The following is a 15,181-nucleotide window of genomic DNA, read 5'->3' as shown; positions in this document are numbered from 1 at the left end:
TTCCAACATGCAAAACTCACCATTGCACCTGCAAAACGAAAATTATACATATCCAACAATGACGACCACCCGTGTTGCTCTCTGCCTTTTATTTGCATTCCTCTTCTACGGTATATATATTTCAATAGCATTCCACTTTTCATTTATTTTCTTCTTTTCTTTATCTCGTATGCAGACTTGTCTTAATAGTTATTACACTCATTCATGTAAGAATATAGACATTCCTGATATTAATTGTTATTATGCCCTATATGTCAACCTGGATCAAAGAATTAAGTTGTTACACCTTGTGCTACTTAATAAGATTTTCCTCACCGTTATTTTGGTGGTATACGTAAACCTTGTGTTACTGAAATATAGTATATACAAACTAATTAATCAAGTCCCAAAAGAATGAGCAACTATTTTCACAACTAAATTTTTACTTATTACACACTTTTATCGCTTTCTTTCTCTTATGATCATTATATCACTTATTACATTTATATTTTTTTCTTTCTTATTTAAATCTTACCTCCTAGCTAAGAGGATATGTTTGAGATGATACTTTGAAACCAAAAAGAGAAACAATTTTTTTTATTATATTTTAAATAGTTATTTAATATTTATAAAACTATTAAAAATTAGAATATATTAAAATATTAATTTTTGTTAATCAATCATTTTAATTTTTAAACTATCAAATTAAATAATATTTATGTGGAATAAAAGAAAATAATTTTCATTCTTTTCTCATAAAATCTAATTTTCAAACATTGGTTAACAGCCACCTCAAGGGTATTTTTTTTTTTTCTGTAAAACAAATTTCGGTGATATTTATAATAGGAAAACTGCTAATATGTACAGCAGCACTACCAAAATTTATAACTCCCTCCGCCTTTGATTTCTTTAAAAGGTCTTGCCTTCAAATTCTTAATTTAAATTTAACCAATCTTTATCCATAAGAATTTAACACATTTTTTTTATATAATTTCTGTACATTTTGATTTTTGTACTATATATATAGCAATGCTGTTTATGGATAAATATAAATATGCTTGTAGCAGCTGATGATTTTGGTTTTGTATGCAGCGGCTGAAGGAGCCAAGGTTAGTTTCAATAACAAGTGCACATACACGGTATGGCCAGGAACCCTAACCGGTGACCAAAAGCCCCAATTATCAACAACTGGTTTCGAGTTGGGTCCAGGAGCATCCAACTCTGTGGACCTTCCATCTCCATGGTCCGGTCGGTTCTGGGCCCGAACAGGATGCTCCAACAACAACGGAAGGTTCAGCTGCGCCACCGCCGATTGCGCCTCCGGTCAAGTCGCATGCAACGGTGCCGGTGCAATCCCGCCAGCTACTTTGGTAGAAATCACAGTTGCAGCAAACGGAGGGCAAGATTTCTACGACGTGAGCAACGTGGATGGCTTCAACGTGCCCATGTCCGTAACCCCACAAGGTGGGAGTGGCGATTGCAAAACCTCAAGTTGCCCTAAGAACATTAACTCTGTGTGCCCTGCGGAGCTTCAAGTCAAAGGGTCCGATGGCAACGTCATCGCTTGCAAGAGTGCTTGCGAGGCTTTTAAGGAAGATAGATATTGCTGCACTGGACCTAACAACACCGCAGAAACATGTCCACCTACGAACTACTCTCAGATTTTCGAGGAGCAGTGTCCCGATGCTTATTCCTACGCTTACGATGATAAGAGCAGCACTTTCACTTGCTCCAACAGGCCTGATTATGCCATCACATTCTGCCCTTGAAGTGCTCACCAGTGGAGAGATCGACTTAATTGGTTATATATCCCTCCGTTTAAAATAAGTGAATACACAAATACTATTACCCACTCATAGGTTATATAGTATGAATAATAAATCACGTGATTTCGGTGATTGTATTGATGAATTACCATCCAATTAATAAAGTTTAGCTTTTATAATTGATTTTCTGTACGTGATTAATTTGGACTGGGTGGTTTTTTTATATGTGCCGCTTTACCTTCGTTTTTAACTTCTTTGATCATTAATGGAATAACTTCTATAACGATAAAATAAAAAATATAAGAAAGAATGTTGCTTGTGTTTTGTAATTTTTTTAACAGAATGACAAATTAATCCTTTCATGTACCAAAAAAACCATGTAAACACTGTTAATTGTAAAAGGAATAGGATTGTAAAACAATGTAAGATTGCTGAGGTATTTGATCATAAAACAATTCAATCAATGGATGAGATTGTAACCAAGGAATACATACGGTTCAAAACTTGGTTGAAGCTTTTGAGTTGTGTATGTTTAAGCTTAGGAAAGCATAGACATCCCAATATTTTTAATTTGGTGTACTTGGGTTCATGATGAAATATAGTGAAGTAAGAGAATTTGATTTTAGGATTGGGATCGAGTAGGGAGCCGGTTTAATATTAGATATGTTGTTGTTTGGAGCACAGATTAAAGTCCAATATCGTGGTGGAAAGGATGCTTAGGATGAAAGGGGCACCGAGCAATTTCAAGTAAATGCCTATGTTTTCGCTTGGACAGACCATTATGCATGTTCTCGGGGTGGAGTGGATCTAGTAGTTAAATGAGCGATACCATGATTTGAAAAAAAATATTTGTGTTTAATGAATTATCCACCATTATCAGAGTGTAATGTCTTTTTTCTTTTAATTTCTGTCTTCTTCTTTTTTTGTCATTGAATTGATTTTTTCCACCAGATTTCTAAGAATTGGTAAGATAAGTGCAACATCATATTTAAATTTCATCGGATATAACCAAGTGTATTTGCTGTACATATATAATAGGGAAAACTAAGAATGGAATTTTTTTTTTTTTTTTGTGATGGGTCAAAGATGTTACACAGCTTTCTATTGAATTTAAACAAAGAGAGAAGGTCCCCCTTGCAAAACATCAGACTATATATATAATATCTAAAGGATTGGTGCGGGTCAAAGAAGATTCATTGAATGGTAATTTATGACTCTTATTAATTACAAGACTCCAGATGAGACAAGAATAGAAATTTTGTTGGACTTGAGGCGCACGATGAAGGACACGAGAGGTGAATGGGATGACCGAGTCTTTGATGCCAAGACGAAAGGAGGTAGAAGTCTGAATTGAGTAGGCATGAGAAGAGATTGATGGAGTAAGCAACTTGCAATGATGCATTTCCTTCATTTAGTCCTTAATAAAAAAAAAACTTGGTTAGACTTGCATAACTAATTGAGAAACAAAAACCAAAGCTTGTGCAACATAGGAGCATATAAGACATTGCCGAGACACAATTAATGTATAATAATTTGGTTTGACGAATCCAGTGTATGTAGGCTGGATTTGCTCACCTCATAGAAATCTTGTCCTCCGTTTTTTGCAACGGTAATTTCTGCCTAGGTTGCCGGCGGGATTGAACGGGCACCATTGCATGCGACTTGACCGGAGGCGCAGTCAGCAGTGGCGCAGTTGAACCTTCCGTTGTTGTTGGAGCATTTGGTTTGAGCCCAGAACGCACCCGACTATATGGAGATGGAATGTCCACAGAGTTTGATGCTCCTGAAGCCAACTCGAAACCTGTTGTTGATAACTGCGGCTTTTTATCACCGGTTAGGGTTACTGGCCATACCGTGTATGTGCACTTGTTTGTGAAAGTCACCTTGGCTCCTTGAGCCACTGCATACAAAATTAAACCCAATTCAATTCATGAGCTACTAGGGAATATTTTTCCTTAATATTGTAAATTGCATTGCTATATAATACAAAAGTCACACAAAACTTATACAAAAAGATGTATGTTTTAGAAAAAGTTTGATAGACACTCTTTAACCTATCAAACACCTAGAAAGAGAAATAAAAATTGATATAAGTATTATAGGATTTGTGATGTAATAAGAAGAGAAAAATAAGAAATGTTGGTGGGATTTTTAAACTTAAAGAATGTTCATTATTTATTACTCTTTTTAATTATATTGTTAATACAAAAAATCTATCAGATTTTTTTAATAATTTATTTTTATCAAAAAATTAGATTCATCATTTTTAATAATTTTTTAATATATAATAAAACATATGATTTAAAAACATACATCGTGCTTCCCTAGATCCAGGTTTTAGGATTTTCCCTACCTGATACCTCCTTGTATCTTACAATCTACAATTCTACGTCAAAGAAATTGCCCTGTTATCTTTTAAGTGTCTATCACTGATACCTAAATATAATCTTCTATGTGCGTCTAAATCTATTGCAGTCTCTGCCTAGATTCAAGCCTGAAATGCAGACCAGAATAATACTAAATTTGAGAGGGTTAATGAACTGGCTGCAAAAAAGGGATGTACCTCCTCAACTTGCATTGGCCTGAGTTCATCACCAAGGAGAAGATGTGTGCCCAATTAATACCTGGTAGGGAAAACATTGAGGCTTAGTCTGTCGAACTAACACCAGAAGAAATGACAGAACTTGAGTCCTTTGCTGGTGTAAATGCTGTCAAGGGTGATAGATACGGTGATGAGGTACCTACTTGGAAGAAATCTGATACTTCACCACTTTCTTCTTGGAAAGCTTCATAATGAAGTGCTTTGCTTGTACTAGTGTAGCTTAGCAAGTTGCTATTTGAAACGAACTTGGCACTACTAGAGAAAGCCTAATTACTGATGGCCAAAATCCGCCGGTAAGCACAAAAATCACTCAGTAAACCTTTGTAGTTTGACTAGTTTCTAGCAGTTGGTATGCCTTTTCTAGTGTTTTGAAGTCCGGTAGATGATTCCATATGTGTTTATGTATTTTGTCTAAATAAACAAAGGCAAGCATGTGAGAAGGCTATGGCATGACTTAAGTGCTGTGATTATTGCCTTGGAAAATAGCTCAAGTAATAAATCTTGCTTCAGTTGCGTATACTAATCTTTTAGTACAGTGGGAGTGAGTTTATACATCTACATGATTATAGATTTGTATTTTCAAAATTCTGAACAATTTAGTTTTTTCTTAACTGTTATTAGTTTCACACTATTATACTTGAGATGATATAGATTCAGAAAATCCACTAGAATCGGTCTAATGGCGGAAAATTTGGATAGTTTGCATGTTATCCGAGGTTCAAATCTCATTGTTGTTATTAAAAAAAAAAAGAAATTACATTTTCAAAAATGGCGTCACTTGAAAGCTTAATTAGCCTTTGTTTCTTTAGTTACATAATATTGAAGCATAGTATACAACTTAATCTGTATGATTAAAAAAAAACTTAATATGTAACTTTTGAGATATATTTCTTAATAATTAAAGAGAATTAGATATATTTTGTATAATAATAATAATAATAATAATAATAATAATAATAATAATAATAATAATTTAAATATATTTAAAATAAATTTTATTTATTATAATAAATTATGAAACATTCTACATTTTGTTATTGGGAAACCTTAGTAGTCCAAGGATTTATTACAACATCAATGAGTCTAATGGAACTACATATAATTTTTGCGTGAGATATGTTTTTAATCTGTTCAACATAATTGATGAATTTAGACTGGTTGATCTTACGAAAATTATTACATTCATAAAAAAATATAAAGTTAACCCTAAAAAACTATTACATCCATTAAAATAAGAATTTAAGGAGTACAACAACTAAAATTGAGGCGTACATCCATTATGCAGTGTATTGAAGTCAATTGTGGAAGAAATGAAAAAATTTAATGGTTTTAAAATAATGTTTTTTTTACTGTGAGCTAGGTTAATAAATTACATCTATGCTGCACTTTAAAAGTAATTCATCTAATTCTACTTTTATTATCAAATAGTATACTCAATTTTTTTTTATCCTCTATGTTCTTTGAAAATCATTGCCTTTACCAGAAAAATTTATATTGTGTGGAAACAATGTTCATATACATAAATCTGTGGAAACAATACTTATATTATAGCTAGATTGATGATATTTTAGATTATATTTCATATTATGGACATAATTTTCAGTTTTTCACAAAAAAAATATTTTACACGTAATATTAATATTAAGAAGATCTAATTCAATTGATTTGACCATTGTATATAAGTTGATGTAAATTAATTTCCTTATACTAAACTTTGATTCCTATATAAATAAAAAATATTATAGACACCATTCATAATTACACGTGTATTATATTAAAAAAGTTAAAAGTTATTAGAGACAGTTGCTCCAATGTCTTCCAAGTAGATTCGTCTGCCTCATTTATTATTAATTTTTCAAAATCAATTATATGATAAACATATATACACTAATTATTATTATGAACTTTTGTTTTCAAAACCAATTTGATCTTATTTTAGTATGATTAAAAAACAAAGTTCATCTCAACTTAATGATCAAATTGACCCGTATTTATTTAAATAAACATCTTAATGCTAACTTGAAGCTTTCTAGACAACTTTTCTCATACTAACTGTGACCCGACCCGTTAAAGGGTGTCTTTGGCCTCATATATTCCAGGGAAAGAAAAAAAAAACGTATTTTAGCAGGAACTCAACCTTGTCGCTTTCCCGTTTGAACTTTGAAATCTTGAACTTGACCCCATCAGGACTGATCATGAAAGTATAGTCTTTCGTGATGAAATTAATCGTGGAGTTTTTTTTTTAAAAAAAATAAAATAAAATTTTTTATGGAGTCGTTAACGCCTAAGTGGGAAGTGGGAATGCTATGTTAGTGCAGGCATACCTTAATTTATGGCGAAAAAATAAATCTATGCATGCCAAAGTCCATTGGAGGAGTAATATGCATGCTAACATGCACATTTTTCAGACATTATTTTTAACATCTTGAGTATTTTAGGTAAAATTTAGGTAGGAAATCTGTTGAGAAAAAGTAATAAATTATGTTTATGACTTAGAAACTATAACTATTAACTTATTTAACAAATATTAAAATATCACTTTTATGATGTAGTAGAACCAAATATGTTTAATAAAGTAATTAAACACAAATGATTAATGTGGTGAAGCTAAAGTTAAATAATTCAAATATTATCTAAGTTTAATTTTTTATCAGATTTTATTTATCTTTTGATCACACGCCGGATTAATCAAGACTCTGATTGTCCAACATTTGTTGGGAGGATAGTTCTATCATCTTTCTACTCTGATCCGAATGGTCGCAACCTCAAACCACAATGGGTATGTCTTCATGTGGTTATATATGGTGTCTAGGTCAATCCATTTTTACCTTCTATGGGTTTATTTTCATTTCAAAAGCAAAACATCACTACTAGAATTTATAGAATTAATATGGCAGGGTTAATTTCAATTTTTCAAAAAATTGATGTTAAAAAGAAAACACAGTGGCATTTTTAGTTAACATCGGTTTTATAATTGAGGTTAACATCGATTTTTTCAATAACTAATGTTAATATCAAGTAGTTAACATCGGTTTTTCCAAAATCGAGGTTAACATCAAGTAATTAACATCAGTTTTTTAAAATCGATGTTAATATCAATTAGTTAACATCGGTTTTTTAAAAAAAATCGATATAGTGTTATTGGTAAATTAAAACCCCAATTCACTTTTGCCCATGCGCGCTCAGTCTGGCAAACCCTCTTTCTCCTTTGTCCTCCTCACCCTGTCGTCTCCTCCTCATTGTTGTCTCCTCCTTACCCTGTCATTGTTGTCTCCTCCTCCTCACACTGTCGTCTCACACTGAACCTACAACTGCGCTACTGAACTTGCAAACGAGTTGGGGTTCATCACTGTCACGATTAAGGTGCGTACTGTGCTACTGATAGTTTTGGATTTGAGTGTGTTCTATTTATAAATAACTGAGTGTGGGCTGAGTGTGTTCTATTTATAAATAACTGATCTTGAATGCAAAATTTGTCAGCTATTACAAATTTATAAGGTCTAAGTGTGTTCTGTTTATAAAGTTGCTTTGTTTGCCACTAATACTAGTCAGTAAAGTTGCCACTAATACTAGTCAATAAAGTTCCTTTGTTTGCTAAGTAGTAAGCACACAGTGAGTGACTGAGTGTGGTGGATTAATGAGACTGGTGGGTATTAATGGCCACCCTAGAAAGTCCATTTGCATCAACGATGTCATTTGGCATCCCCTAAGTTGGGTTCGATTAATTGAATGGTAATTTATGACTCTTATTAATTACAAGACTCCAGATGAGACAAGAATAGAAATTTTGTTGGACTTGAGGCGCACGATGAAGGACACGAGAGGTGAATGGGATGACCGAATCTTTGATGCCAAGACGAAAGGAGGTAGAAGTCTGAATTGAGTAGGCATGAGAAGAGATTGATGGAGTAAGCAACTTGCAATGATGCATTTCCTTCATTTAGTCCTTAATAAAAAAAACTTGGTTAGACTTGCATAACTAATTGAGAAACAAAAACCAAAGCTTGTGCAACATAGGAGCATATAAGACATTGCTGAGACACAATTAATGTATAATAATTTGTTTTGACGAATCCAGTGTATGTAGGCTGGATATGCAGAGGAAACACCATCAATAGTAATTAATTATGATCAGGGGCCAGTGCACCTTCATCGGAATGAGGTGGATAACCAGTACTCCTTGTATTTCTCTTGATTAATGAAATTTTCTCTTTGCTGAAAAAAAAAAAACAATTACTCTTTGAAAGGTTTAATATTGAAGACTAGCCGAAAAGGGGCTGGCATAAACAAAACCCCAAAACAATATCGATCTCCTAAGTAATCTCCTAAGTGACAATATCGATCTGCATTGAAAGCCACACAAGCACTCTTGCAAGCGATGACATTGCCACTAGGCCCTGGTTGTTGTAGCTGCGAAGGACACACATGGTTGATGTTCCTAAGACAACCTAAGGTTTTGTAATCGCCACTTCCACCTTGTGCGGTTAAGGACATGGGTATGTTGAAGTCGTCCACGTTGCTCACGTCGTAGAAATCTTGTCCTCTGTTTTCTGCAACGGTAATTTCTGCCTTGGTTGCCGGCAGGATTGAACCAGCACCATTGCATGCGACTTGATCGGAGGTGCAGTCGACAGTGGCGCAGTTGAACCTTCCGTTGTTGTTGGAGCATTCAGTTCGAGCCCGAAACGCACTCGACCATGGTGATGGAAGGTCCACGTACAGAGTTTGATGCTCCTGGAGCCAACTCAGCTCGAAACCTGTTGTTGATAATTGCGGCTTTTGATCACCGGTTTGGGTTACTGGCCATAACATGTATATGTATTTGTTTGTGAAAGTAACCTTGGCTCCTTGAGCCACTACATACAAAATTAATCCCAACTCAATTCAATTCATGAGCTACTAGGAAATATTTTTTCTTAATATTGTAAATTGCATTGCTATATAATACAAAAATCATACAAAAACATGTATATTTTAGAAAAAGTTTGATGGACACTCATCAACCTATTCGACACCTAGAAAGAGATAAAAATTAATATAAGTATGATAGGATATGTGATGTAACAGGAAGAAAGAAATAAAAAAATTTGGTGGGGTGTTTAAAATTAAGGGATGTTCATATATTATTACTCTTTTTCTAATTATGTTATTACATTACTAGAAAAATAGTCTTTTAGACGCTAGAAAAAGGACGGTTTTACCAAAATCATCTCTAAAAAATTGTTGGTGGCATTTTCATAAATAAAGGGACGCATTAACGACGATTTTACCTAAAACCGTCGTAAAGACACTCAAATTTAAGAGGATTTTGGTGAAAATCGTCTTAGATAACACAACTTTAAAGATGATTTCACCTACAACCATCATTGTATTGCATGTGAAAATTTAAAATACTCTAGCCTTCTTACATTTCTGAAACATTCCAGCTCTCATGTTTCTAAAACACTATAGTCCTCCATCCACGATGCTCTCCGCCAACTTGCTCTTCTCTGACATGTACCGTGGTCGTCGCCTTTCTGATAGTCTCACTGTCGCCCTCAAGGAAATCCACGACTACTAGTCCGCCTTCCGAGAAATTGACGCTTTGCAGCTCTTGCAGGGCTCCCCAAATGTCATCACTTTGCACGAGTACTCCTTGTCCTCGAGTTCCTCAGAACCGACTTGGCCACCATCATTGTCGATGCCACTAAGGCCAACCAGCCCTTCCCCGCCGATGAGCTTAAGCGTTGGATGATTCAGATTCTCTCCGGCCTCGACACCTATCACCGCCACATGGTCCTCCACCATGATTTGAAGCCATCTAATCTCTTAATTTCTGAACTTGACCTCCTCAAGATCACTAATTTTGGACAGATTATCTCATTCTCAACAATCACAAAACCATAACCCTCTAACTATTGAAATGTTTTAGCCAATGTTTGCATAATTATATTGATTTTTTAATTGGAGTTTGATTTGAGGTCCTTGGGATGTATCTTTGCAGAAATTTTAACTCTACAACCTTTGTTTCCTGGAAATGCTAATATTGACTAACTTAGTAGAATTGTTGGTGTTTTGAGTAACCTTGATGAGAGTGCTTGGGCTGGTTGTTCAAAACTTCTTGATTATGGGATAATCTCCTTTAGCAAGGTGGAGAATCCTGTTGGTCTTGAAGCTTGTTTACCCAATCAATCCCTTGATGAAATGGCTTTGGTGAAAAAATTGGTTTTTGTGATCTTGCTAAGAGGGTCATGACGATGGAGCTGCTTCATGACAAGTACTTTAGTGAAGAGCCTCCTCCTGTTTCGGTTTCTGAGTTGCGAGTTCCTCTAACCAAAAAAGGGCAAGATGATTGTTAGTGCTGGTCGGCAAGTGTATCGATTTGTTCAAGTAGTATAAAATGGTAAGACCGAGTATCATATCCTTAAGGAATTTGTTTCACTCAGTCACTGTACATCCAGAATGCAAACATTAGTATTGATTAAAAGCAAGTAAATATCAAGTTGAATTCTATACTAAAGTCTATTTGAACTTAAGCTAAATATCTAGAATTATGGAAGTGAAAACTATCAAGTAAAAAGTGTTGGGTTCTTCTACTAAATTTCTCTTGATGTTAATATGTATTTTTCTCTATTTAACGTTATCCTAGTGTTCTTCAAGTGAAAACTATCACTTGAAGAAAACCTTATAGATACTTACAAAGTCAATTTCTTATATCATCATCTTTATTATCTTCTAATTGCAATCAAGTAAAGTAATGCTTTATCAGAAGAGCCTTTCTCTATTTATCGATCAGTAAGTTTTATGCATCTTACTTCACATACGTATTAATTTTGTATTGGTTAAATTATTCACTTGGTTCTTATGGTTATCTCCATTTTAAATTTTTGTCCTATATGAAAAAATGTAAGTTTTAGCCGTTACACGCGCATAAAAGTTAATTGTTCCCTGATCATTAAACGGTGTTGTTGTTAATACTGTTACAAAGAAAATTCAGGTTGAGTAAAATTGCTATGAACTTTTTTGGTGAGTGCAAAATTGCCCAAAATAGGACATGGAAAACTTTTAAAGCAATTTTACATTGCTAAGAATTTTTATAGCAATTTTACATTGCTATAGAGTTTCACAACAATGTTAACAACAAATTGTCAACCACATCCCTAACGATGTTAATGGCAAAGACCAAAACTTAACTTTTATGTGTGTATAAGGAGTAAGTGCATGTTTGGTTTGGCGTTGAAGAATTAATTTTGTATCTAGAATTGATTTTGAATATATTTTCACATGTTTGAAGTAACATTGTAACTTTTGCATTGGATTCAAATTTGATGACAAACTTAGACTTGGTGTGAAGGCTCAGCTTGTGGCAGTGAAACAAATAGACTTGGATGGCTTGCAAGGTCATAGGGAGTGTTTGGTTTTTTATTTTTTTGTTTCACCTCATCATTCTAGTATTAGTCACAAATCAATTTAAAAGTATTATTCATATGGATAAAATCTAGCTATTGAAACAAGGTTCAATAATATCTAATACTAGCTTGGCACATATTTTCTTTTATAGGCAGAAATTATATTTCTTGGACAGCTGATGCATATTCGCATCTTGTTAAGTTAATTGGGTAGTGCTGTGAGGATGAGGATAGGCTTTTGGTGTATGAATACATGGCAAGTGGCAGCTTGGATAATCAACTGCACAGAAATATGTTGCTTTTATTTATTCCATTCTTTTGTATGCTTTTTCTCTATCTTTCCCCATCAAGGAAGGAGTGAATTGGAGTAGAAAGTCACAAAGTCATTTTCTTTGTGTATGTTTCTAATTATATCAATAGTACTATTAACTCAGTCCAATCAAATTTCCACACCTAGGTAGCTCTCGGTGATCAAATAATTTGGTTATTCTGTTCTTTTATATCAAGCACATCTAATTAATTAAGTTAAACTTATTTTATATGGATTTTTATGAGAAATCAGTGATAGTTGAAGAAATATATTGGGAAAAATATCTCACATAAATATTTGGAAATTAAATTCTTGCCAATAACATGTAGTACTAACTAAGCCTCAAGTTTTGTTCTAATACAAGTGGGATACTCTGGTGCCATATCATGGTCAACGAGTAATATTATTTTAATCTTAAATTAATAACAAGTATTTAGAAGTGAAAAAAAAAACAAGTATTTGAAGCATTGAACTTTTTTTTTCATAAACAAAGTGAAATATCATTGATAAATCTAATTTGGCATAAGCTATGCAAATCGAAACACAGAAGCCAATTACATAATCAAAGTTTTTTAAATTTCTGTGAGGCCACCACTGAAAATTCATTACTTTAATTTTCTTTATTATAAAAGACATTTTAAAACGATTATTTGAAAAATTATCTTAGAAACTCTACATCCTAAAATCCTCAATTTTTCATTTTTTGAAGAAAAGACATCTAAGACGTTCTTTGAAAAACTGTCTTAGAAAATCTATATGAAAAAACAATACTAGAATCCTCAATTTTTTAAATTCTTTTTGAAAAAAAAATTCTAAGAAAATTTTTAAAAAGAATGTCTACATTTTAAGACAATTTTTGAAAAAATTATCTTAAAATTCTCAATTTTTTCTAAAATTTCTTTTTAAAAAAAGACATCCTAAGACAGTTTTATGGAAAATCGTCTTAAAAGTCTTAGGAACATCCATTTTTTTTAAAAAAATAATTTCTAAGATGGTTCTTGACAAAGCCATCTTAGAATATCTAATTTCTAAGATGGTTTAAGAACCATTGTGGAAAGTCAAGACTTTTCACAACGGTTGAAACACTTTAAAGACAATTGAAAATCATCGTAAAAACTCCTCAAATACGTCGTAAAAATTACTTTTTTTTTAATAGTGTTAGTAAAAAATATCTATTAGATTTTGCCAATAATTCATTTTTATTGAAAAATTTGACAAAACATTTTTAATAATTTTTTTAATATATTTTTTCATCTACAAACTTAAAACTCAATATCTTATATACTTAACAAGACTGAATTTAGTATCATACGATGACAAAAACCACCAACTTGTTGGTTACAGAAACATATGATGAAATTTTATTGGTTGGAGTTAAACTAGAATTTCTAAAACAAAGCCTTTGACAAAAATAAATTAAGTCGGTGGGAGTGTTATAAAAGGGTTGGGGTGTCCCTCTGATACCCACATTTAATATATTTTTTTGTTGACAAAACAAAAATCAATTAACTTTAGCAATGTCTATATTGTTACATAAATGTCTATATCTATATTACTCTTTCAGTATAAAATATCTATCAAATTTTATCAATAATTTATTTTTATCGAAAAACTTGACGGATCATTTTTAATATTTTTTCAATATATTTTTTTCAATATTGTTGTTCTTGTTTAAAAAATTTATCTTTCTTAATTCATAATTTTGTTACATTATTGTGTTATCATATCCTATATTTGATGCAAACTACATAGTAATAGATGACGATGGCTAGAGTTGGATATACAAACAAATAAAACCATTTAACTTCGTGTCACATTTATTTTTTTTGTGACTTTTGCCCCCAAATTGTTGCACACAATATAAATGGCCATTCTTATAAGACTAGAAAATCAATAGTCTAGCGTTTAATCAGTCTACATCTATACCAATGTTATGAAAATTGACTTGGTCACCAACCCGATCAAGGTAATGAGTTAATGGTTGAATCAGTTTTACCTAGTATATATTTTAAAAAATAATATAGCTAACATATATTTTACCTAGTATATATTTTAAAATTATATAATTTGTTGAATCTACCGTTCACATTTTAATAAAATTATAGTGTAATATATATTATTAGTATAAACATATAGCATTATTATTAATATTTTTAATATAGTATAAACTATAAAAAGTGAGACCATATTAAGAATAATATATACTATATATAATTTATAATTTATATTATATATTTTATTCAAAAAATTTCGTGTTGATTTAGTGGTTAATAAACATTTAAAACACTCTAAGATCTTGGGTTTAAGTCTCCTTAACTCCAATATATGTTAAAGTTGTTAAGAGTATAACAACTATTGTGTCTTGCTTAAGTGGTGGAGAGCGTTGGTTGCAGGTGTTATGTTCAAACCTGGGTTGACTATTACACAAAGCAATCTGACTTAACTCGCATGGTAATGGGTCTGCCCCGACGCACAAAACTATATAAAAAATGCAATAAAATAAATAATTAAACTGCAGTTTGTAGATATATTTATATTGACTTATCTTTAAAAGTTTCATTTTGAAATTCATCCCTTAAAAACATTTGTGTGGTGCAAAACTTAATTTGGTTTTTATGGCTAAATTAACCTTTTGATCTTTTTTCTACTTTTTTGTCCTTGGAGTCAATTTCATTTTAGCACTAGAAACAAACATCCTTGGACATACTTATGATCTTTAGTCCCCACAATTAAATTTATTTAAGGGTTCAATCAATTGAATCAAATGTCTAATTGTAAAGAAAGAAATGAGAGATGATTCAAAAAACTCTTAAAGTTGCTTTAGGTGTGATTTTTTTTAAAACATGATTAAGAAGCCCACGAGTAAATTCATTTAAATCATAGGCTAAACATATGAAGCTTAAAAACCTAAAATCATAAATAGGACAACTTTTTTAGGCCAGTGATAGGTTGTGGGTTTAGCCTATAGACCTTAGTTCATTTACCCAACTTTAATAATTATAAGAATGACAATGATATTGATATTAGTAATGATGATGACGATGGTGATAGTGAGAATAATGACAATGATAAGGTATTAATTAGTGGCAATAGTAGTTGTAATGATGATGTTGACAATGATAACAGGGATGGTGAA

At 32.3% G+C, this 15,181-nt stretch overlaps 2 protein-coding genes across 2 annotated transcripts; one reads left to right on the top strand and one right to left on the bottom strand.

Annotated features, from left to right (window-relative positions):
• LOC114372318 (thaumatin-like protein 1b) lies at window positions 1-1,928 on the top strand. The gene is made up of 2 exons (XM_028329818.1): window positions 1-110; window positions 1,072-1,928. The coding sequence occupies exons 1-2, from the start codon at window positions 8-10 to the stop codon at window positions 1,746-1,748; spliced, it is 780 nt and encodes a 259-aa protein (XP_028185619.1). The 5' UTR covers window positions 1-7; the 3' UTR covers window positions 1,749-1,928.
• Window positions 1,929-8,580: 6,652 nt separating this feature from the next.
• LOC114370417 (thaumatin-like protein 1b) lies at window positions 8,581-10,134 on the bottom strand. Its single transcript, XM_028327765.1, has 2 exons — window positions 9,967-10,134; window positions 8,581-9,225 (listed from the first exon to the last, which is right to left on the bottom strand). The coding sequence occupies exons 1-2, from the start codon at window positions 10,132-10,134 to the stop codon at window positions 8,581-8,583; spliced, it is 813 nt and encodes a 270-aa protein (XP_028183566.1).
• Between the last annotated feature and the right edge of the window lie 5,047 nt (window positions 10,135-15,181).

The sequence above is a fragment of the Glycine soja genome, chromosome 10 (genome assembly GCF_004193775.1).
Source record: "Glycine soja cultivar W05 chromosome 10, ASM419377v2, whole genome shotgun sequence".
In the NCBI taxonomy this organism is placed as follows: domain Eukaryota; kingdom Viridiplantae; phylum Streptophyta; class Magnoliopsida; order Fabales; family Fabaceae; genus Glycine; species Glycine soja.
Note: the sequence above shows the minus strand (reverse complement) of the source record. Positions and strands in the feature narration are given on the sequence as shown.